This window comes from Syngnathus acus, chromosome 3 (assembly GCF_901709675.1).
Source record: "Syngnathus acus chromosome 3, fSynAcu1.2, whole genome shotgun sequence".
NCBI classification, from domain to species: domain Eukaryota; kingdom Metazoa; phylum Chordata; class Actinopteri; order Syngnathiformes; family Syngnathidae; genus Syngnathus; species Syngnathus acus.
Window position 1 is genome coordinate 15887317 of NC_051089.1, and position 24681 is coordinate 15911997.

Here is a 24681-nt window from a genome sequence, read left to right on the forward strand (position 1 = left end):
ATGGTGCTGATCGCACATCGACAATATGAAATGAGAACCTGGATAAGAGCAGCGGAACCGTGCGCTGGGTAGCTTCAGAAGGCCCTCTCACAACAAGTCACCCTGAGGTCATCTGCCCTCCAGTGCCCTCTCCCGTAGCCAAAGTAGAGCTCAACCAAGGGACTGGGAGGCATCCGAGAAACACAAGCCAACACATTGGCTGCGTCGATGGGGTGGGGGGAGGGACACACTTCCTGCCATGACCATCTCAGTCATGTGGGGAGAGGAAAATATCAAACATGGGCTGAACAGTGTGTGACCAGAGCCCCTTCAGGAGATCATGTCAGGAGCAGTGCGCCATCAGCAGAGCTGGAGATACTGGGCTGGGGGATCGGGGTCCAATGAAGCCCCCCCACACCCTCTTTTACAATCCCCATGTGTCAACCAAGAGTGCTAGTGGCATTTTCCACATCTGTGTCAGTACCTCGGACCCCCAAAAACGAGACAAGCAGATGGATGGCAAGCATTTGGGAAAGGCCTGTTGCTCAATTTTGAGCAGCAAAAAAAACAGATTGTCTATCACATGTCTCTATTGTTTACATATCGATGCTACTTTCAAAGGGTACGCAAACAAAAAAGGAATCGGGTATGGATGTTGGACTATCCTGTAAAAAGCCTTGGCTGTCTGCCAGCTTTACATCCCCCACAAGTAGCCGTCACGCTAGTTTACAAGCAACATGCTCATTGTTTATAAAAATGTGCCAATTGAGAGAGAGAGAGGGAGAGGAAAAGTAAAAATATGAAACTGGGACGTCGGGGAAAGGTGCCGAAGGTTGAAGGAACGGAGCTGGGAAAGTGAGGTGGGATCCTGAAAGAGATGCGGATGTTTGAAGGAGCAAGACATCAGAGGCGGGACCTTTGGTGTCCTTAAAATGACAGAGGGAGATGGATGTCATGTCCAATCACGTCATCAGTTTGTCCTGCAAGCGGAAGAGGGAGTGAGCACTATTGTATATCTGTAGCTTGTACTGTATTAACTCTGAATTCAGAGTGTTTGTGACGGGGAGGCCTTAAAAGATGCGGGCTTTCATCGTATAAGTGGGAGCTCAATACAAGCTGTATTACCAGTGGAATTTTTATGCATTTATATATAGATATATTTTTTTTCCTTTTAAGACCTTTGTTAAACAGGGGTGATTTGAGCTGCATATTGCAACAACGTATATGTCTTCCTTGGAGGAAAGTGAGGAGAGTAAGGAAATGGGCAGGCTTCACACTAATCAGTCCATGAAGGGTTGCTGCCCAGAGACTGTCTGACTGGAGATAGTGCCACCTACGGGCCAGAAGAGACGGCACACGTGTTGAGGCTCCCAAGAGGCCAAAGATCGTTCGTTGATGGGACAACTATTAGCGGGGAATTCTATCTTTAACTATAGCGTCCTTTGAATATAGGCTGACAAGGATTTTATTTTCTTATTTACTTTTGAAAACCAAGTTATTGTGTCTGGGATTCAGACTATATTCTGTTCAGTTTTATATTGAAATGTGGTTAGGAAACACTAACAAGGTGATCTAATGGCACACCTTTTATTTTGTTAGTTATATAATAGCACAGTACTGCCTTTGTTCCCTGCACTTGATCTGATAACATGTTACACTAACATCAAAATCGACACGACTCAAGCACCACTGCGCTCATTTCGAGTCTGAACAAAGCGATCTTACTCCTCAGTCGTCAGTGTTGTCTTTCGATAGCCTGTCGCATCCGTTTAGGCGTCGGGTCATGTCCGTCAACTGTGTGCCAAATTTGAACACGCAGTTCGAGGACCAAGCCAACTTTTTGCATGCATGGGTCACTTCATATTTTGTTCTGTTTATTTACTTCAACTTGATGTCATGCCATTGGACAACAGCGCTTCAAACCTTTGTGGGGTTTTTTGCTGGCGTTCCTTCATAATGCGCATCATAGCCTCAAATACTATGCTGTGAAAAAGTGGAGTGGCTGCATCTTCACGATGAGCATGAACACATTTAAAGTGCAGCATATTTGTCATCGGGGGCGCATTGCTTTCCTTCAAGAGACTAAACACTCGGATGTGGTGCCTTATTGTGCCTGCTGTGAGGCCACATGTATAACAAGTCTGTTGCCGTGGGCATACGTGCACTATAGTCAACGTGTGCCATGATGTTGCACTTGTTTCAGTGTTTGGGGCTCTTCTGCATTACGAGCCCTTTGTTTCTTCAACTAGAAGCTTCCATCAAGGCACCAATGTGACATTGTTTATGTGCAGCTTGATCCCAGTGTCCTTTGCCTTATGAATCAGTACTTGGGGAAGATACTCGTATTTATTCTGTTCTTTTTCTCTTCATTATTGTTGCAGAGGTCATACTTTTACTCAGTTAGGTATATTATTATTTAAAGTACCAAATGTATTAACACGTTATGGCTGGTAACCATACAGACATCTCAGATATTAACAGTTTTTTTTAATTGATGTTTTTATGTAGCTTTGTATTCATGTTTGCATCCTTCAGTCAAATACCAAGATTTTTTTTTCATGTGAAGCTTCAGTGTCCAAACATCACCGTTCAGTCACACACGAGCCAGAGGAGAGGACAAGGAAGGAGCTCATCCGGAAAGTATTCACACGGCTTCACTTTTGATAGATTTTTTTATATTACAGTCTTACGGTGGTGCACTGGTTAGCACGTCCGCCTCACAGTTAGGAAGGTGCGGGTTCGATTCCACCTCCGGCCCTCCCTGTGTGGAGTTTGCATGTTCTCACCGTGCCCGCTTGGGTTTTCTCCGGGCACTCCGGTTTCCTCCCGCATCCCAAAAACATGCATAGTAGGCTGATTGAGCACTCCAAATTTCCCACAGGTGTGGGTGCAGATAGCTTTTTGTCTCTGTGTGCCCTGGCAACCAGTTCAGGGTGTCCCCCGCCTACTTCCCGATGACTGCTGGGATAGGCTCCAGCACGCCCGGTTCCCCCGTGGGGACAAGCGGTATAGAAAATGGATGGATTCCAGTCTTAATCCTCAAAATGCTACGCCCAGCACCCCATAATGACAACAACAACAAAAAATCATAAGGCATTGTTATCACATAAGGCTGGCTGGGTCATTTGAGGACAATCACTCATCTCTGACCTGAACTACTTCCATTCATTGATAATGCAGGCCACGTTGCTCATTCTGTTCCACTACCCAGCTCTGTACATGTCTCAGAGATCTACTGACAGTTCTTTGACAACATCTTTGTGCTCCGATATGCACCGTCAACTGCAGAATTTCCAAACAATCAATTGATGATTTCTTAGTATTTCCATTCTGGGGTGTTGTGTGTGGAGTTTTCAGGAAATAAATTGATCAAATCAATTGCAGAGGCTGAATCCTAACAATATGTGTAAAAATTGAAGTGCTGTGAATATTTTCCGGAAGAACTGCAAATATGTATGTACAGTATTTGTTCACATTTGTTTAGGTTAGATCTCCAGCGATATTTGTGGTTTCCTCTTGGAGGCAACCAGATCTCTTATTTGGCCTGCCTTTAAAAAAAGAAGAAAAAAATACAGTTGATACACAATGGATTTGTTGGGAGTACACGTTTTCCATTGTCCAATGATCTTCATTTGGACTATCACCAAATGGTTGTATGTAAAATGTGAATTTGTCACTGAAAGTCCCTTGAAGTGTAGCACATCTTAGAAAATATCATGATAGGTTCAGATTCGGAATATAGAAAATATTTTTAATCCTACTTTGTTAAATTCTCCAATTCCAACCGTAAGGTTGTTTCAGTGTCCCACACACTAGGGGAAAAAGAAGTCCATCTAAGTACGCTGTAGATAAAGGGACTTGTCACTAGTGTAGGCTTCCCCCCTTATCTTTTCTTTTTACATTTGTTCAAGGCAGCACAAACATAAAGAAGCTCGCTTTGTGTGAAGGTTTGCAATTTGAACATGGCTGAGATTGGGCGATGGATCTTTATACCAAATTCCCCCTTTCTCGTTGTGTGTGGGCTGCAATCGTTGCAGTTAGTGTTATTCCAAAAGTATTGGTGTACTTTCAAAGTCATATATATATAATATGCTGTTTTGTATTGTGGGATTGTTTTAGTTTCTGCATTTTAGATGAAATACTCCATTTTATTTTTGTGGTGTCTTTTTTCTTTGTAAATTGAACAGCGTCTAATGTGTAACAAATTTCTATCGCTTGACTGTGCTCCTTTATTACATTTATAATTTCATTTTCATCAAAGAGCCGATGTCCTGTATTGACTGCAGGCTTGCGTATATATTTGACTTAAAGAGTTTTGTTGTATATTGTAAAAAAGAAAAAACTTAAACAAAAGGACAACATTTGTGGGATGTGCAGAAAAAGACAAATGAGTAATTTATCATTTAAAACCTGCATGCGGAAGGCTGAGAGTCATATTTAGAATAACAAATGGCAGTGCCTTTTTTTTTGTACTCTGAGACATTTACCCCCGATGTCCCTAATGTAATAATCTTGGTTTTGTTTTTTGTTTTTTTATCAACTTTAAAAAAAGTGATTTCTTTTAGGAGGAAATCAGTGGATGCTGTGCTGGGCCGTGTTCACACTGCAGATCCATTTATCTCTCAAAGTCTTTGTATGTGTCATGCTTTATGCTGCCATGTAGACTTTACTTGTGCAGGCATGTTTTTAATTGATAAGGCGGGATACACGTGGCTCTACTGTCTTAGAGCTATGTTTTATTTTTTTAAATATATTTGTAACGTTTTTAATCAACATTCTATCAAGGCATGACAAGGAACACTTCTTTGACTTTTGATTGGCCCAATTCTAGGAGTAAATCCACGAGATGAATACTAATTGAAACTTCGCTGTGTGAACTCAACCAGTCACTCACCTTCACTTGGAGTCGCCGTGTTAAAACCACTGATTTATATATGAATGGACTAAAAATGCCGCTTACTAGCAGTAGCGAGAAGTGAAGCCACCGGCGGCCATCTTGCGTTGCCACCCGCTGAGCGCACCTTGTACACGTTGATTTTACGGTCCCGTTATTTTCTGTCTTAACGCAGTGTGTGATGTACGATTGCACCAATATGTTTTGAAAGAGCGCGACATGCTGATTTCGCTGTTAAAAATGCAATTAGTATTAATTTTCTCTGAGAAGGTGTAGCTCTGAGTGCTACTTGAAGATTAGTCTGCATCGTGCTGTAAGAATCATCAACAATAAAACGAAGTCAAAACCCATCGGAAAAAAATCAATGAGAAATATAATCCCAATCCCTGTAAATCACGATTCATGATACTCAGATCATATACTATTGATGGTCGATGCAAACGAGAGGCTTGCATTACTTCATTCAGGGATCCTAAGGCAAAACGCACCTATACCAGTCTTTTCAATGGAAAAAGTAACATGTCAGTACCAGTGGCAATGTAAGATAGCTGCCTTCTGGCTTAAGCCTCAAGGGGCCAATTGTTAGTCCATTCATTTATGTCAATGGTTATGACCGCCTGTCCACTTCCTGTTTTCTGTAGGTACTTCCTTGAAGTTCAGAATTATTCTGGTCTGTACAATATATGTACTTGTGTGTGTTTACGCGTGCGTATATATGTGTGCGTGAGAGAGAATTTGTATGTCTGTGTGTGGATGCATTCAAGTGCTTTTATTGTCTTGCTGTAATTTGTTGAGACATACCAGAATGCTGTGATTTGGCATGCCCTGTTATCCATAAAAAAAAAAGTTAAAAGACTTCAAGTTTGTCTGTGTGGTTCTGTTGTTCTCAAACCAGCCATGGCGTTTAAAAAGACGCCATTGTCAAAAATCTATTTTGTTCAGAAAATGTCATACACGAGATTTCATACTGTATATTTGCAGTGGCATACCGACTACCACTATTAAGGGTTGTTGGAAATAACTGACCATAAACATGTCACTAATGAGGGGGTCTGAGGAATAATACATGATTAAAGTGGAGACTTTAAGGTATATCTTAAGAACGTTTTCCCCCAAATCAGCTTTTCAAAGATGTTTCATGATTGTTGCGGCGACCTGGGAGGTGCGCACCTGTCTGTGGGTGCATGTGCCCACAAGGGGTCACTGCAGGTTTTTCAGCTTGATTGTTTAGCTCAATAAAAACCCGAACAAAGAGTGAAATCCCACTCTGGACAAGTCCTTCCTTTTCAAGTGTGGAAACCCATGACGTTAAAATACACTTGCCAATTATATTAAGTACAATTGGTATTGCAACGCATATAATATTGTAATCATCACTGGAAGAGATTTTCCCACCACAGCCATCTTCACTTGCTGTTTGGCTTTGGTTGACAAAAGACAGACAATTGTGTGTAGGTGAAAAATACTATATAAATGAAGTATAATAATATAAAGTATCTGAAAGCAGTAAAGTATCTGAACCAGAGGCACCTGCTTTCTGAGTAGTATGCAGAACCCCCCCAACCCCTTTATTTTTTTCTTATAAATTGTGTTTACTTTCATCATCAGCCTCTACAAATGGAAACACTTGCACTCCAATGTGTGTGTGTGTGTGTGTGTGTCTCATTTGTGCCCATGTGTATTGGAAGGTTGCTCAGTTCTGTGTACTGCAGGGGTGTCACACTCCAGCCCTCGGGGGCTGCATTCCAACATGTTTTCCAAGATTCCCTCGTTAAGTGCACCTGTGTCAAAAGTTAGGCTCCTGCAGAACGTGAAAATGAACTGATCTTTTCACTCAGGTGTGTTTAACGAGGGTAACTCGGAAAACATATTGGAACGCGGCCCCCGAGGACTAGAGTTCGACACCCCTGTATCTGTGCCCTTGAATGAGCAGTCATGTTTATATCAAACAATAAGAGTATTTACACATATATGACCATGAAAAAGTATATGAATTTGATTAACAGAATGTGTACACGTTGCTGTTTCTCCCACTCCTGTATGGAGTTTGCATGTTCTCCCCGTGCCCGCGTGGGTTTCCTCCCACATCCCAAAAACATGCTTGGTAGGCCAATTGAGCACTTCAAATTGCCCCGAGGTGTGAGTCCGGATGGTTGTTCGTCTCGGTGTGCCCTGCGATCGGCTGGCAACGGATCATTCATTCATACATACATATGGGCGTACCTGCCGATCGCAGGGCACAATAAGAGTATATGCCCTTCGCTTTAAAAATGTCTGGCGCAATCTAGCGTTGTAAATAGGTATAATGTCTAGACCCCGAATGTAAGATGACCCCCACTTTTTTAGTCTTATTTCAATGCAAAAACCACCGTCTTATATTCGGGCCAATAGGGTAAGTTATTTAGGTTTGGATTGATTCAGACGGAGCACTACTGAAGGCCTCGGTGTGAAATGCACAGCCCGCCACTTCATACGCACACTGGTGGCCAAAGCCTTCAATGTCAAAATTAGGTCTGGTATTAGTGTATGTGATCTGTTTGATTAATTTGAGGTTAATGGTGTGGTATCAAATGAACTAATGATAATTTCGATCTATTTGTATGTCTTGACATGTGAAGAAATTGACAATAAAGCAAACTTTGACTTTGATATGCTGTTTGTGATACTTAACTTACTTGTGTCATAAATGTTGGGAATTACATCAAAGTCAAAGTCTGCTTTAATGTCAATTTCTTTAGATGCCAAGACACACAAAGAAATCGAAATTACGTTCCCACTCTCCCACGGTGACAAGACATAGTACACAATATACATACAAGTAAACAACACAAAAAAATAAAAACAAGAAGGCACAAACAATGAATAAATAAGAGTGATCTCATGGATCTCCATTTCTTAAAGTGTATCACATGACGCGTGTCATCATTCATCATCGTTTAATATCATTCTACATAATTCCATATGATTCAATACTTCTCCACATCATTCCACATTGTTCAAAACGTCTTGACAAAAATGGGGGCAAAAACCTTAAGATAAACATGAAAAGCTGAACAAAACTAAAACCTAAACACTAATAAACCCTACGCAATTTGCCCTGAATATTAAATATACTACTGTTAAAAACCACAACTAGAAACAAAATGAACACCAAGTATAATGAAAACTACAAAACTATTATCATCCCGAGACCAGTTCACTATATTATCATCGATGCAAAAATTCATGGTTTGCTCAAATCGAAAGTGAAAACTTCACGAATCATTACTTATCTCCCCAACACACTCACAATGCCCAATGGAGAATCTTTGGCCACAAACTGAGCATGAAAAAGGTTTCTCGCCAGTGTGGATTCTTGTGTGCCTTTTTAAATGGTTCCTCTGAGAGAATTTCTGGCCACAAACTGAGCATGAATAAGGTTTCTCGCCAGTGTGGATTCTTGTGTGACTTTTTAAGGTTTCCTTGTGAGAGAATTTTTGGCCACAAATTGAGCATGAAAAAGGTTTCTCACCAGTGTGGATCCTTGTATGAATTTTTAGACTTTCCTTCAGTGAAAATCTTTGGCCACAAACTGAGCATGAAAAAGGTTTCTCGCCAGTGTGGATTCTTGTGTGCCTTTTTAAATGGTTCCTCTGAGAGAATTTATGGCCACAAACTGAGCATGAAAAAGGTTTCTCACCAGTGTGGATCCTTGTATGAATTGTTAGACTTTCCTTCAGTGAAAATCTTTGGCCACAAACTGAGCATGAAAAAGGTTTCTCGCCAGTGTGGATTCTTGTGTGCCTTTTTAAATGGTTCCTCTGAGAGAATTTTTGGCCACAAACTGAGCATGAAAAAGGTTTCTCATCAGTGTGGATCCTTGTATGAATTGTTAGACTTTCCTTCAGTGAAAATCTTTGGCCACAAACTGAGCATGAAAAAGGTTTCTCGCCAGTGTGGATTCTTGTGTGCCTTTTTAAATGGTTCCTCTGAGAGAATTTTTGGCCACAAACTGAGCATGAAAAAGGTTTCTCATCAGTGTGGATCCTTGTATGAATTGTTAGACTTTCCTTCAGTGAAAATCTTTGGCCACAAACTGAGCATGAAAAAGGTTTCTCGCCAGTGTGGATTCTTGTGTGCCTTTTTAAATGGTTCCTCTGAGAGAAGTTTTGGCCACAAACTGAGCAGAGAAGGTTTTTCTTTCTTGTGTGGATCTTCATGTGTTGTTTCAAAACACTGTTATTAGCACAACATTTCCCACACTGAGAACATTGCCTGTGTTTGTTTTGAGACTCATCATCATCATCAGCAGCAGCAGGAACATGTGATGACACGTCATCACTATCTGATGGCGGAGCTGCTTGTGATCCTCCACAGTGGTCTCCATCACCTTCTCTGGTCATTTGTTGGCTTGAGCTGCAGCTTGGAGTCTCCGCCCCTTTGCTCACCTCACGTTGACCCTTATCGAAACGCTTCACAGGAACACCAGTCAATGTTATCTTGCATGTGTCCTCTCCCTCCTCCTTTTTAAAATCACAGGAGTCTTCTCCCTCCTCTTTAATACAAGGCCGCTCCGGCTCTTCCTCCTTTTTTATGGTGCAAAGAAACGTCGGCACCATTTGTTCATTCAAGTGGTGGACCTCTTTGCCCACATCTTCCTCTTTAATGCAAGTACGCTCTGGCTCCTCCTGCTTAGGACAAATAGCTTCACTGATGTCTGCAAAACAAGACAAACGCGCATCATTTCAATGTATATTAATGAAATTTACATTAAAGAGAAACTGGCAAAACCTATGCAAGGACTTCTTCCATCTGCCTTAAATAATTTTGATAGAATTCCACGAAAAATACACACTGGAAGAGGATTCATAATAGAAAATAGTTATTTCCTAAGCAAGTACTAACCAGCTTTGCGTAACACAACATCAGGCTGCAGCCAAAGAGCTTCCAGTCGTTGACGACTACGGTCCTTTTCCTCCACGTGCTTTGCTGCGGTGCTTCCAAACATTTTTACACTGCAATCACAACACTTGTTCAACGATGTTTGGCTAACAAAGGCGGCTTTTGGACAGCGGCGCGCGAGCTATTTTAACTAAGCTAAGAGAACGATGGCGAAAATCTTCAGCGCATGGAGAGACGAGCTCATCTGGACACGTGAACTTCAAAGGTCGGTCATCATCGGGTAGGTGACGTCACTGGCCACGTAGGTTACATTAGTGATGTGCACTCCAGTTCTTTAAGTGAACTGCATCTTTAGAATCAGTTCAATCAAAAGATTCGTTCAAACGAATCGTTCAACGAATCGCCCCCGCCCCCACATACACACTGCTCCTTCTTTCTTTCTTTTTTTACTTCAATAACACACACACAACTACAGACAAAAAACAATCAAGTAAACACATGGTAATGTCGACAACGGCAACGCACACATTTTTCTCTATATTACAACATCCCGTGGAAACAACCCATATAGTACATCAAACAATACGTTTTGTCGGTGGGATCACGGTACAGAGAGCCGCTCTGTGACTTTAGACCAACTGCCTACCTCGTTTCAAATGCAAATGTAATGATGCCACACAGACTGTTGTTAGTTACCCGAATGTGATCAACCAGAGTCAAATTCGCTGTTTGGCATGCGCAAACTTGGTCAATAAAGCTGATTCTGATTTTATTATGACTTCCATAAGCCTTCACATACATTACAACACTTAACAATCCATGCCCCATTTAACTTCAACTACAGCAATAAAGTGGCAGTGAAAATGCATAGTCAATTAGGAAAATAATATCTGGGCTTTTATTCCTTCTGAGAATCGTCTTAACCTAAAGATTCCTAGCTAGGAGTGTTTTAAGAACATTGTCAGACAACTCTGAGCAAGTAATGGACACAAACTCCTGCAATGAGGTGTGTGGTCATCATTTTAAAAGCTGTCATTGGGTCTTCTTCTGCTGCTTCTCTTTCTTCTTCTATTGATTTTTAACTTGGCAGCTGGCAAACAACCTAATGGCGCATTACCGACATCAGCTGGTGTGATGTGTGGATCCTGATTTCACGCAGTCTAAAAGGAACAATAAAGAGAAAAATGAATGAATGAATGAATGAATGAATAATTAAATAGCCTTTATCCTAGTAAGTATATCAATTTACCTGTAATAATGCAAAGCATCTTACATTTGGTGATAGTGGGAAAAGGGTGGAAACCCAAATCGAACTCAGCCATAAAATGTATTCTTATTGAGACATTGTAATTGTAAATGATATTTTACGTAAAAGAAAATATCTGTTAAACTATACTTTATCATTCTTTATTATACTACAAACATAGGAAACGTGCTTAGTATTCATATCATGATAGTATTGTAACTTTGCAGATATTAATTGCCATGCTAGTCATTTGTCCAACTAAATTTTTGTAAATTGTCTCGGTTCATTAATGCGCTGTTATCCCTTTTTGGGTGAATACCTCTCCTGGCTCTTCTGTCCGCCATTTTGTACTCTTCCCTACTTTCAACAGACGTCACCTTAGGAGCTCGGATTCTTCAGGAATAGCTATTGCCCATACTAGGATTTAAGTTTTAGGTGAAGGTCGGCTAACATGGCCATAATAAAAATAATATTCAATTTATTTTCCTTCGAAAAGTCTTGATTTCTTTTCATGATCAAGTTCATTGAATCCTTCTATGGTACCAGTTGAAGAGAATGGATCTCAAGTCACTTGACACAAGGAGCAGGTCTCGAACTGTGTTCAAAGGTTACAAGATATCAGTCCAAACCAGTGCATTGATCCCAGTCGCGGGTGCAAATGCCCAAGCCGTACAACTGCCTCCTCCATGTTTGATGTGTTATGGTATGGATTGTGATGCATTCTGTTACACATGGTAATTATTGATGTACCTTCTGCCATCGATTGGAAGACTTTGTTCTGCCAGTCATTATACATCGCTGGCTGGCAGGATAGCTAGGTGAATAAAGAGAGACATGATTATCATATTGGTGGTAAACTATCTTGGAATGTTTTGGTTTAGCACTGAGATTTATACAATTATGCAAAAGGTGTGTTGAAAGCTTGGGCAAACTTCATACCAGAATGATCAAACGTATATTTCAAGACAGATACGATTTGTTTTATTACACCGAATAAACAAATGTTTGTTTACTGCTGTGCATTTGTAGTGACCTCATTGGCTTCAAAGACAATCTCACAACATCACATGAGCCTAAGGGGAAAAACAAGAACTTCTTCCTGTTGTTACAGGACTGTATTATTTTTGATTAAGAAATCGAAATAAACATGAAATGACAATAATAGAGAAGGAGCCATAGAACTGGCCTTCCTTCCCTCTTAGCAAGGCCACACAAAAATGAGACAACTGCAGACACCCAACAGCCACAAGCCACGTTCACGAACAGACAATTCAACTTTTACCAACGCACAGGACAACATAGACACGTGCTGTCACAGGAACACAGACACACACGTTGACTGGATTGTGATCTAATGTCACAATCAGCGATTGAGCCGAGTTGGCACATAAAGACAGATCCTTCCATAAGAGAATAAAAATAATCATCAGAATACATATAGTACCTTTCAATATTTTAAAACATTTCAGAGTAATGTCTCTGATTATCACCAATCTATTTTCAGTGGAGCTTGAGTCTGTCCCAGCTGACTGACCATTCACACTTGTGGGCACTTAAGCGTCTTCAATTCATTGAACATTCATGTTTTTTGAAATGTGAACAGACGCACTGTCCCAGGAGGATCATCTGTCCATCCGTTTTCTATACTGACCTTGTGATGGTTAGGATTCACACTGTGTCGAAGCAGACTTTAAAGTGAGGTGCACCAGGAATGGTCACCGTCGAATTGCAGTGCACAAAGAGACAAACAACATTTGTTTTCACCATGCGGGCTGGACTAACCGGAGAAGGTGCACATGGCTGGCAACCAGTCCAGGGTGCACCCCGCCTCTCTGCTCCAGCTCTGAGGGACAAGCGCTATAGAAAATGGATGGACTGTGATCATACAAATTATACTGTGAGGTATTCATAGTCATATTGTATTTTCACCTTGCGTATACATACTTCGTTTTTCTATTAACACTTAAAAACATTAAAATATTTTCTTGTGGATTACTCAGACTAAAGCCTCTGACGTGGAATATGTCTGAAGAGTGGAATGTTTTACTTTCTCTGTTAACATGAAACACACACACACACACACACACACACACAAGTGCACACAAGCTGGTCCGTGTAAGCCCCAGCAACACGCGGAGGAGGAAATTTAGCTCCTGACCAGCGTCAGAAACTCGTCACGAGTTTTGGGGTCTTCCCGGAAGACTCCCAACATGGTGCTGGTGATGGTCTTGCTGTTCATCTTTTGGACGCCTCGCATCACCATGCACATGTGACTGTGAAAACAAACGGATGATGTTTAACACACTGCCACAAGAAATGATGGTGACGGTTGCATCATAAATAGTAAGTAAGCAGTTATGATAAACTCATTTACTGTTTAGCATACATAAGGTTATGAAACAAGAAAATAGAGCACATATCAGCTCGTCTCAACTCCTTGCAGAGGATACTAAATAATGTTAATATGAGTAGCTACTGTTATATTGAATGTTTAAATGTGTTGCTGCACCATTTGTGTCCATTATGTGTTAGCATTAAGCTAGAGGACTATATGTTTGTTTTAAAAAAGCGATTTTGTTTTTATTTTTGATGGACTGTTAACGACGTATGCGCCAAAAAGGCAAAAATGGATGGATGATTAAGAATGTTGAAATGTGACTTTGCCTGTCATTGCCAGAACAGTTAATAAATGTTGGACTGCACAAACAGGTTATCTATTTTCTGTGTACGTACGTAGCTTCGATGATAACGCCAACCCCGGTGGGGTGCAGAGCTTCAGTGATGGCCACAGCAATTTGCTTAGTCAACCTCTCCTGAACTGTGAATAATAAAAAACATTGGTAAACTCTGAACATGATGGCTGCTAAGCAAAGTTTTGGATGTACCTTGTAGTCTGCGGCTGTAGATCTCCACGATCCTGAGGAAAGAGCAAGTTTGTGAAGTCCAAAAAACAAATAAGTTCAATATCTTATCCCAGTAATGTTCTTAAACAATGTCAAACAAACTAACAGTGTAACAACAATCCATCCTTTCGTGCATTTTATGAAACGCTTTATTATCCGCTAATGTGACATTTATTAAGTCAATAATAGCAGCCGTGCGCGTGTATGACGCTTAGGGTTAGGATGCCATCACGTGAAGATGCCATACCTGCGATTTCTTTCAAAGCCAGCAGATGGCAACATTTTAACAAATAAATCATCCCAGTTATAGCTTGTGTAAACACTGTTTCATAAGGTTTTCCAGCTTTGATGGATGTCGACCACAGATTGATTGATCTGTTGTTTGTTTATTTATTTTATTTGTTTATTTATTTAATTTATTTGATTACATCACTATTGCACGCAATCTCAGAAAGTGTCAGGCTGCAAAGTATATAATCTCACAAGGTTCAAATTGAAGCAGTTCCTGTGGTTATTCTGAAGGTAACCCCATATAATACAGTTCTTAGTTGAAAGGGTTCAAATGAACAACAGATCCTTAAGAGCATTCTGCTGGTGCCCTTTGACCTGCTGACTTTCTCAGTAAGCAAACCGCTTCAGACCTTTTCAAAGCTTGGTATACTGTATTCAGAAAAATGTCACAAGAATAAACAGGCTGCAATGAGCGAAAAAGAAACTATATAGTATATATGTATTTTATTTAGGTAAAGGTACTTTATTTATATGGTGCATTTTACAACAGCTGCGGCAATAACAAGGGGTTTTACATCTAAGTTTTGATGACACATAGTTGGGACAATTTCATTGTGATTTAGTGGTTACATCTTTATTGGCTGGTCTACCGAATCAGTAATTAGCTGTTAAGTCATATTTTAAGTCGTCTTTATTGGCTGGTCTACCAGAATCAGTAATTAGCAGTAAAATCATATTTTATTGTTAGAAGGCATGCTTATTTGTGCGTGTTTGTTTCCTGGGCAGTGTTTAATTGATCATGTTCGATGGTGTGCATTTTAAGAGGATTATTAGACTGCTTATTGAATGTGTGCAAGTGCAGACCTGATCCCATTGACCCCAATACCTTTAGGCTTAGCGTACTAAAACCACTTGCGACTACACACACTCACACAAACGCACAAACGCACACACACATTGATAGTAACAAAATGTTCTCACCTGGCTAGTTTGCTGAGACCCAAAACTCGCTTGTTGGGGAGGTAACCAATGTGAACCTGCACAAAGTCAACAAAGCCAATTCAAATGAGTCAATTACTAAAAAGATAATGAGGCAAACTTGTCACACTAACAAAAAAAATCATAGCAGGTTTGTTAGTGAGTTTATGTACACTAAACAAGTTTTGATGTGGAGTTAGTAGGTGTGGTAAATGATACAAGTACTAAACACAATAAAAGCCACAGTGATGTAAGGAATGTCTTCTTTTGTGGGATTAACATTGAGGTGAACATAAAAAAAATCCCAATATGGGAGACATCCTGTTAGGACACACATGTCCACAGATTCTGTGCTCACCGGTAGAAACCGTTGTTTGTTTGTTTTTAACTCTCCACTCAATTTGATTCCGATCTAGATTGACAAGCTCACATGTAGCACGTCCCTCCGGAGCATCGTCCGTTATGCACTATGTAGGATTTTATGACTTACAACTTGGTGGCCAACCAATGACTGATGTGATCTTTGCTCGCTGGGTTTATTCTCTGTGTCAACAAGTGACTATCCTTGATTGTTTCTGATGTAATTCGGTGGTTAGCTTGTATAGTTCAACGATGATGGTTTCTTAACTCATTCACTGCCAGCCCAGATAAAATAGATATTTGACTTCTACAGGCGACAATGGCAGTTAATATACAGAAAAATCTCCACGCATAGGCTAAAAGAGTGACGAGAGCAGAGTAGCTGGATACGCAAGGAAGGATGAGTCTTGGCGTCATCAGCTGGACAATCACTGCCTTAGAGTGCTGCAGGCTCTAATTCTGCAACACACACCCACGTACACACTCAAATGCTCCACCCAAATGTCAAACGCAATTTGTAGACCAGATGAGAGAAAGGGCAGCAGCACAAGCGTGCAAAGATCTCTTTTGCTCGTCTTTCCTCCTTTTTCCTCGCCTTCTGTCTCCTTCCTGCTGCAGAAGTCTGATAGCAGACATCAAACATGTGGGAAGGCTACACTTTGTATTATCTGTATCACCTGGGTGCGGGTGTTTTCATGCATGTGTTCGAGACCAAGAGAGAGCGTCACGGACATAAAAATGCACAAAATCAAACAAACGCTAAGAACAAAATTATATTTATTAGAGGCAAACCATCATTGACAAAAACATCACTTTACAAATCAAGAGTTTAAAGAAAAAAGCCAAATATTACATCAGTCTTGCATGGAATTTACTTCAGGGACTTTATTCTTCCTTGTTGACTAAAGTGGACAGCATCGTGACTGAGTCTTTAGATAGGAAGTTAGAGCTTTAGATACACTGCCACTTGGGTAAATTGAAAAATAAAATGTGGTGGCTTCTAGGTCCTGCTCGCGTGTACAGCCAAACTTAGAGGAGTCACTGTTGCAAAGATTGCCAAACTCAAACTTCAGGTGGTTCTATTTTCAGTTATACTTGCTGAAATCTTGTTGGAGAAATCTCAAGTTCCATCATTTGTGCATGTTGCAAAACTAAATTCAAATCCAATCTATGTAAATATATAGTTCAACTAATTTTACAGTAGACGACTTGTATTCACGGATCAAAGAAAGCTATTTGAACAGTCTTTGAAGGGAAATATAATTTGTAATTGATCATTTTACATGAATTTTATTCAAAAAAATATCCATTACATTTTTTGTTAAATAGTAGAAGTAGGAGAGGGGAAATATGTGGAAAAAATGCTAATTAGATAAGCTGTTCGGAACATGAATGAATGAATGCTTTACAGCACTATTTTTTATACAATTCTTTTTTTTTTTTTTTTTTAACTCCCTGTTCAACCACAAAGTTTTTGTGCATAATGTTTTTCTCTTGAATTTTGTCACGTCTCCGGGCGCGCCGATTGCAGATGGGTGTTTCTCCCGCACTCTCACCTGCTTGTCCCATATGTGTATATATATATATTGTCTTTACTTTCATGCCTCCCTGTAAATTACCGCACTCCCTGTTCAACCATCTGTTTATGTAACCCATACTGATTATACCCGTTTCTGCCCCTGCCAATCATCCTGCTGTCCGTAAACCACGGTCCTGTCTGTCTTCATGTTCTCCACTACCCCTTTCCCTTCACTAAACATTGGTCCAAGCTGAACCTGGTCGCCCTGTCTCCGTTCCATTTTACTTCAGAGCTTCCATGTAACTTGAATTAATCTCACGCAGCACTGTTAAATCTTAGCAAAGCTGCCTCACACAAAGAGGCCTAATGTGTTAAATCTCAGTTTGTGCCATTTTTGTGAGTTGTGATAGCACTTTGTCCCTTTGTGTCAGCCCCTACATTTCCCTATAGTGATCAGCCCAGGGTACAGGAACTCTCATTCAAAGGGATATAAAGCAATAACTAGGGGTCAAATATGTGACCAAATGATGAATGTAATGTTTCCGCTCATGATGCTCTCACAGCCACTGATATGCAAATAAAAAAAGAAGCAAGAGGAGGCGTGTCACTTCCTGTCATGAGTCACTGAGTGCACACAGTTGAGAGGGGATGGTTAGCAACAACAATGATGCGCTTTCGAGACACAACCACCTGATCACACGCACACACACACGCACGCACATGACCAGAAAACACTTTGTCTTAATGTGTGATTCACTGATGTCACCAGAGGCTATTTACACCGTGTTGGGGGAAAAAAAAAATCAGATGGCACCCGCCTTTGTCTAAATTGACATGCACCTGCAGGCAAGATGGAGGGATGAAACAGTTTATGCATGAATACACATAAAAAGGGAAGAATAACCTATCTGCTCTCAGATGCAGAGTAATGATGTCAAAGCAGTTGGCCAGCAGCGGAAGCTAAAGTTGAAAGTAAGTAGATTTTGGCTAATCCGATTGTTTCTCATTTTGTTTGTTTTAAACTATATAGGAGTGACTACCAAAATATCAATTGTGACATACATATTCCTGGTTATTTTCCAGTCAATCATCAGTCAGACTATTTATATACCAGCAACGGATAGATGAACAGATCTTGACCGGTCCCAATATACATCACCGACTTTTGACAGTATGTGCGTGTTTGTACATGTGCGTGCTACATCACTCACCCTGCCGATGATGGGCACCAGGTGATGTTCGCACATGGAGAACACATCAATGTCTTTGACGATCACCATCTCGTCGTGATCTTCATCAAAGATAGCGTCGTTCAGCACGTCTGCACACAAAAACACAATAGACATTAGATTACTTTCTTTCCAAGTTGACACTTTAAATAAATTACTAGTTTACTTTGACTACAATTAAAATTTTTATTTGTTGTAAGTGTCAAAATTAAAACTTTACATCCATCTCTTGTGTCTTAAGATTTGAACGTAACACCGTTCAGTAAATTGTTACTCCATTTTTTAAGTTACAGGTGATGTTTTTCACATTTTTTTTCTGTACCATATCAAGTTTATTACTGCATAAATAAGTAGTATGGTTATAGATTGATTGATATTTATGAGGCTCAGCAACAGGCAGAGTTTTGCCCAAAATTACAATGCATGGTCAAATCTGTATGCTCAATGAGAATGTCTCAAAAACCTGATGTTCATTTTTAATTCAGCGTCAAAAACACTCTTAGGGACACATAAAGCTGCCTTTGATTAAAAACATTCTGTTGACCTGCAACGTAATTTATTGTCATTTATTTTATCCAATTAAGTGATGCACCTTCGACTTTTGGCAATCCCTTTATCATCATTTTTTTCATATCAAATTAAAGTGCTGCTTCTATACACTCCTGTTGCTTTATTACTTTTTTCTTTTTTTGTTGGTCACCAGGGTTCAATAAAGCGCTTTTATCGTTTTGTGACGACACAGACGCTTCCCAGCCGTACCATGTCGGGTTTTAATTTCCTGACTGACAATCAGTTAGAGGCAGTGAAGGAACAACAGGGGGGAGGGTCACCGACTTGTTGCTGTTGCTTATCGCAGGACTGTAAAGTAAACACGCAGCCAGGTAAAAAGATGACGGGGAAGCACATTTAGAGGTTCTTTTGGACCTCATCACAATCAGCTGTCTAATTACATTTCTGTAACGTTGCCAGGCGAGCCTTTGTGAATCATTGTGAAAATAACCTCAAAATGTTGGTGTTGTACTGTCCTGTGTCAAGTCAAGTCAAGTCAAGTTTATTCATATAGCCCTGAATCACAAGCAGTCTCAAAGGGCTTCACATATACAAAATAAATTGACAATTATTCTCAAAGCATCCCCTGATGCAAAGAAAAACTTCTAGTCTTTGGGGATATGATGAAAGGTTTTGATTGACGTGTAACTTTATATCGCTAATGTATGTCATTGGTGCATTCTTTTATGATGCTGAAATCAGTTTTTAGACTGAATGCTGCATTAACCAGCAGCTGCGACGTCCACTCTCCAATGTAACAATAAAGCAAACGTGACACTGATGTGCTCTTTTGTGATTTTAACATGTTAGTATGAACGCTCCAATTGCTAATCAGCTAGTATTTTGGTTGGTTAATTCAGAGACGAGCACTGGGAAGGAAAACCAAGCCTGAGAATGACGTTGCCACAGGGTTGAAACTGTAATAACGTGGTAATTGGAGTGCTTTATCTTGTCAAGTACCCGAAGATGTGGCAGGTAATAACACCTACCATGTTTATTACAGATAAAAAACCCTATGTGATGGATAATGTTGGATTTTTAAGGTGTTTGCTGCGTACCAAAAGACTTAGAAACTTACTCGAATTTTAAAGATCACAGACAAGTTTTGGAGGCAATGCTGCTGGCAAATTTTCATTGTTTGCATCTGTAGAACTTCTTTGGCAATAGTTCCATTGTTGCTATAATAAATACCTTGCAAATATACTGTGTATACAAACATGCACACGCACACTTCCAGACACAAACATCCTGGAGGATATGGTTAAGTCAAGCTTAACTAAATGGCTGGCAGCTGGTGAAAACTGTCATCTTGGAGGAGGAGGGCGCACATCAGGTAATGACAGTTTGACTCATCATCACTTCATATATTTATCAGCATCTCGCCGAGAACAAACAGTTCAAACGCTTCTGTAGATCTTTTGTCATACTACATGGCATCTGCATTCAGAACAAAAGCAAGAGCGAGCTGATCTTGACAAAGAACAGAACGTGGAGCAAACAATCACAATTCATGCTATCAGCTGCTGTAACTGAATTATACGTCTTCACGGGGTAAGCTACAAATTTAAAGGCTATTTTAGTCACAAAATAGTAAATAGTTTTTGCACAGCCATAAAAGGCCTATGACACCGATGAACTGTCACATTTGCTCTCCACATATCCTGAAGACAGAAAATGTGAGCACAGAACACAAGTGTATCTAATGTAGTATCATTTCTTGATCTTTTTCTGTGGTGTCTACTGACAGTTGGCTTATCATCCAAATGGCACTTTACCGTCTTCCACCAACTTAGTCATTCCATTGCAAGAAAACCAATGGAAATCGATGGCGGCTTAATGATGTGCTGCTAGCACCTAGTGGTGGGGGTCAAGTGATGACTTGTATATCGAAAAACTCTAAGTCAAGGCACTCGTAAGGCACAACACTCAACACTATTATTATTATTATTTTAAAGAAGAAAAAGACATATATAAGTCACACTGGAGTACAAGTCACATTTTTGGGGGAAATGTATTTGATAAAATCCAACACCTCGAACAGACATGTCATCTTGAAAGGTAATTTAAGATAAAAATAGAATTGAGGCAACAGGCTGAATAATTATACGGCATAAATAACATGCTAAAAACTTACCCAAACCATCCGTGTCACTCCAAATCACTAAATTCAATGAAATTTTCATCCTCTGTCACTTTTAAAAAACTCTGCTAACTCCGGAGGTAGAAACTGCAGCGCTTCCTCTTCTACGTGGCTGACGTCAGACTCATCGTCAGTTACAGTTCCAATTATTCCACAGGCCTAGAGCGCCCTCTTGCGGTTTAGTGTGAAATTAACATGTGAAGTGATATAATGTGTTAATAATTTCACACTTAAGTCGCACCCCTGGCCAAACTATGAAAAAAACTGCGACTTATAGTCCAGAATATACGGTACTTTCGATTTAGAAGTTGAATAAATATTCCGTTTTGAGTGCATAAGGTTAGCACGTCCGCTTCACAGTTCGGAGGGTGCGGGTTCGATTCCACCTTCGGCACATCCTGTGTGGAGTTTGCATGTTCTCCACGTGCCTGCGTGGGGTTTCTCCAGGTACAACGACTGGTGACATTGGTTTCAGCTCATTTACAAATCCATACTCGGCAAGACACCTCCCTATCTCTCCTCCCTCCTGCACCTTTTTCATTCTGGCCTCAATCTAAGGGCCAAGGTAATCTTATCAAATTCACCATCCCCAAAGCCTGTACAGTTTTTGGTCAAAAGTCCTTCCATTTCTCTGCAGCTTATGATTGGAATACTGTACAAAATACCCTTAAATTCACTGTCATCACATCATTCACAGTTTTCAAACAAAAATTGCAACAAGTTTTAACCGACTCTTGTAGCTGTTAGTTAAGCCTGTTGTCATATCGTATTGTTTTACTGTTTTTTGTTGTCGTTTTTTTAATTGTGTATTTATATAACCTTGTCTTATGTATTTATTTATATTGTCTTATGTATTTATTTATTTTAGCACCCTATGATGCCATATTGTTTTTTATTCTTTAAATCATGTTCGAAATGAAGATTCATTCATTCATTCATGGTTACACTAAGTATAAAAGAATGCCAGAGTTAAAGCTTTAATTAAGCAACATTGTCATTACTGTGACATGGCGATTGGCGGTCATATTCTGGATTGTTTTCTGTTCTGAGTGTTGTGGGATCGGTCTCACTGGGTCACAAGGTTCATTTTGTGCCTCAATCAAGCAAGCCAGAACAGTGTGGTAGATTTAAGTACAGATGTGGGTGTGAACACAGATGACTTGTTTCGACACTCATTATCTTCAAAGTAATGAGTCCTCGAAAGTGCATTTTTGATCAACTGAAAACAAATCACTACAAGGTGAATTCACAGTTTTTGTGAAGTCTGTCTTCCACCCAGATCGTACGTGTCAGTGTGTGAGAACTAAGCACAGCCTGGCCTACAGGTTTTGTCACGTTAGACTAAATAAAGTAACAATTTTGATCAACCAGTAGAAATAATCACATAATTTCCAATAAATCTCTTTATATCTTTTGGTCATTTGCTGGCCAACAAGCGGATTTCTGCCTCATGCTGTGATGAAAGCTGAACCCATGACCACACATACACTTGTTCACTCTTGCACACACACACACACACACACACGTGCGCACGCAGGCACACAAACACAACAACACACTCAACAAACAGTCTGGTGACTCTCACTGAAGGGTTAAACTCTTTACAAACAACCAGCTTTCCGTTGCAAACTGGTTTTGTGTGTGTTCTCTGCTTTCCAATAAATCAAGGGGGAGGCTTTTGAACCAACCAATGAGGAAAAAGCGGGTTTGACGACATAACATACTGCATGCATACCATCGTGATTCTTTTCAGTGTTCATCCTCTGTCAATCATAAATTAAGAACTTGGTGTGTGTCACCTTGTCAGTGAAGCTGGGTTTCTCACATTTTTCTTCCATTCTTTCTTTAGAATTTAGCACGTAAAGCTAAACTACCTCCAGATGGATTCTTAAAGAGGTGGATGAAGCGAGGAAAACCCTGATTTCACTGTCATGTACTGAAGTATGGCAAAGTGGGCCCATGTGGTGCTGAAACCGCTTTAAAATTGTTACAGGGACATGAGGCCCAGCGCATGGACTCAAATATCAGGCAGGTCTCGAACACCAAATCCCATCACTGTGCGGCTTCGAAAGGAATCACAAAGCAGAAAATGCTGGAGTGATTCAAGTCTAACCGGTGTTTCCAGGTGCAGCACTTGATGTTCTCTCATTTTTTGAAGTTTATACATTGTGTGTGTCTATTACGTATTCCAGCGGTCAAATCAAACCATTCATTTGACATCTGTCATATACATTATACCCGCTTGTTTAGCAGAAGATACTGTGGTTGTCTACCACGGTCATAAGATGCATTTACATTAACTAAAAAAATAAAGCTACTACCAGGAGGGAAAAGGCATACAAATAAGCATCTTAATTAAAAATTAAGAGCATAAGCAATTGTTCCTGATAATTGCATTATTTAGTAGTTTGTTGTGCTAATGTAAGAAGATGATATTCCACTTTAGATATGATTGCAATAGATGTGAAAAAGTTTAAGAACCAATTACTAGTATGAATGGTTCTTCCCAAAAGTTACCGGAGGACATCAAAACAATCCCAAATGTCCCTCTGAGACTCTTTGCAGGATTTAAAACTCACCGATGATAGTCTCCTGGTAGCCCTTGGTGAAGAACTGCATGGCGGTTGCGGCTCTCCAGGGAGTTTTGGCGAGCCCCTGCCGATGTGGGTCTTCTCCAAGCCCACGTAAAATTGTAGTGTAGGCTTCGGCCAGCGACGGCAGGCTAACCTCGTTGTCCTCCACGCTCCTGGTGTGCTCTTCTTTCCAGCTCTCCGTCACCGATGGCGCCGACCGGTGCGACCCCGACTCGGCAGCAGGACCCTGGAGAGCAGCAGGGGGTCTTTTGACCACTCCGTCAAAGTGTCCGTTGATCACCAAAGTGGCGTCCCCCGTGTCTTTTTTGTCGGTCAAAGTGAACTCAGTCTGCTTTGAGTGGTCCATCACTTCTGTGGCCCTCTCTCACCCTCTCTCTCGCGCGCGCGCGCTCTGCTGCCTGCTGAGCACTTGTTGAGTCAAGGCTCTCCTACAACAGGTTTGTATTTCTTTTTTAAACAAGAGTCAGGCTTCCTCGCCATATATACCTACAGATTATCCCCAGCTGAGTTCTTATTGGCCAGTGGGCTTTCGGTGGGCGGGGACTTGCCCGTTTTCTTCACAAGTGGCGCCAGAAAAGCTGGAGGCAATTTGTTCTGTCATATGACTTTATTTTAGGATTTAGGGTGACCAGATTTGCGTTTCTGAAAAAGTGGACACCTTTTTTTGGAGGGGGCGTGGTCACTTTTGAAGGGGGCGTGGTCATTTTATTGAGGGGCGTGGTCCGTTTTGAAGGGGGCGTGGTCATTTCTTTTATTGGGGTGTCACGTTATGACACAAATTACAAGGTGTCTGTATAGCAATTGATTTATTGGCCCGAATAACACAAAACAGCATATATACAATAACAAAAACATATTTACACTAACAAAAACATACTATGTGTACACTGACATTTTTTAGATTTATAGTGGTACACTAAGTAAAAAAAGACATAAGAAATACGACCATCGGTGCATTTGAAAAAGAAAAAAAAAAAAGGGCTCCTCTTCAGTCCTCTTGCGGGGTGCGTTGGCACCTTTATTTGCCACAGACACGTAAGTGCCTGCCTTGCATGTCAAGCACTCAGCTTCATAAGGATCACGACCCTGGCGAAAGCACGGGAATTTTTTTAATTCAACTTCTCCGTGAACCTGCATTTTTGTTTCGATATTGCTTGTAAATATTCGGTGTAGACTGG

The 24681-nt window shown here is 40.5% G+C and overlaps 3 protein-coding genes across 8 annotated transcripts in view; 1 reads left to right on the top strand and 2 right to left on the bottom strand.

Moving 5' to 3' along the window:
• samd4a (sterile alpha motif domain containing 4A) overlaps positions 1-2630 on the top strand; it is a 38732-nt gene extending 36102 nt beyond the window's left edge. For all 4 annotated transcript variants that reach the window (XM_037246796.1, XM_037246797.1, XM_037246798.1 and 1 more), the window contains one exon: positions 1-2630. In XM_037246796.1, coding sequence (XP_037102691.1) covers positions 1-29 — 29 coding nt within the window. In that variant the 3' untranslated portion in view covers positions 30-2630.
• Positions 102-23952, bottom strand: gch1 (GTP cyclohydrolase 1). 2 transcript variants are annotated; one of them, XR_005097477.1, is made up of 8 exons: positions 23489-23952; positions 18203-18312; positions 15116-15171; positions 13886-13917; positions 13734-13818; positions 12930-13273; positions 244-246; positions 102-112 (listed from the first exon to the last, which is right to left on the bottom strand). XR_005097477.1 is itself a non-coding variant. In XM_037246802.1 (6 exons), exons 1-6 carry the CDS (start codon positions 23847-23849, stop codon positions 13147-13149), a joined length of 771 nt encoding a protein of 256 aa, XP_037102697.1. In that variant the 5' UTR covers positions 23850-23952; the 3' UTR covers positions 11959-13146. The 2 variants fall into 2 exon arrangements, 1 of the variants encoding a protein (XP_037102697.1); XM_037246802.1 differs by lacking the exons at positions 102-112; positions 244-246 and having other exon boundaries at positions 11959-13273.
• Positions 7964-10334, bottom strand: LOC119120163 (zinc finger protein OZF-like). Of its 2 annotated transcripts, XM_037246801.1 has the most exons (3): positions 9758-10334; positions 9395-9569; positions 7964-9304 (listed from the first exon to the last, which is right to left on the bottom strand). In XM_037246801.1, the coding sequence occupies exons 1-3, from the start codon at positions 9858-9860 to the stop codon at positions 8128-8130; spliced, it is 1455 nt and encodes a 484-aa protein (XP_037102696.1). In that variant the 5' UTR covers positions 9861-10334; the 3' UTR covers positions 7964-8127. The 2 variants fall into 2 exon arrangements, with proteins under 2 accessions (XP_037102696.1, XP_037102695.1); XM_037246800.1 differs by having other exon boundaries at positions 7964-9569.
• Positions 23953-24681: the final 729 nt, after the last annotated feature.

Coding starts and splice junctions, on each gene's coding strand:
- LOC119120163 (XM_037246800.1), bottom strand. CDS start 9,860: ATGTTTGGAAGCACCGCAGCAAAGCACGTGGAGGAAAAGGACCGTAGT. Junction 9,570..9,757: donor TGTTGTGTTACGCAAAGCTG/GTTAGTACTTGC, acceptor CTTGTTTTGCAG/ACATCAGTGAAGCTATTTGT.
- gch1 (XM_037246802.1), bottom strand. CDS start 23,849: ATGGACCACTCAAAGCAGACTGAGTTCACTTTGACCGACAAAAAAGAC. Junction 13,819..13,885: donor CTACAGCCGCAGACTACAAG/GTACATCCAAAA, acceptor TATTATTCACAG/TTCAGGAGAGGTTGACTAAG. Junction 13,274..13,733: donor GGCGTTATCATCGAAGCTAC/GTACGTACACAG, acceptor TTGTTTTCACAG/TCACATGTGCATGGTGATGC.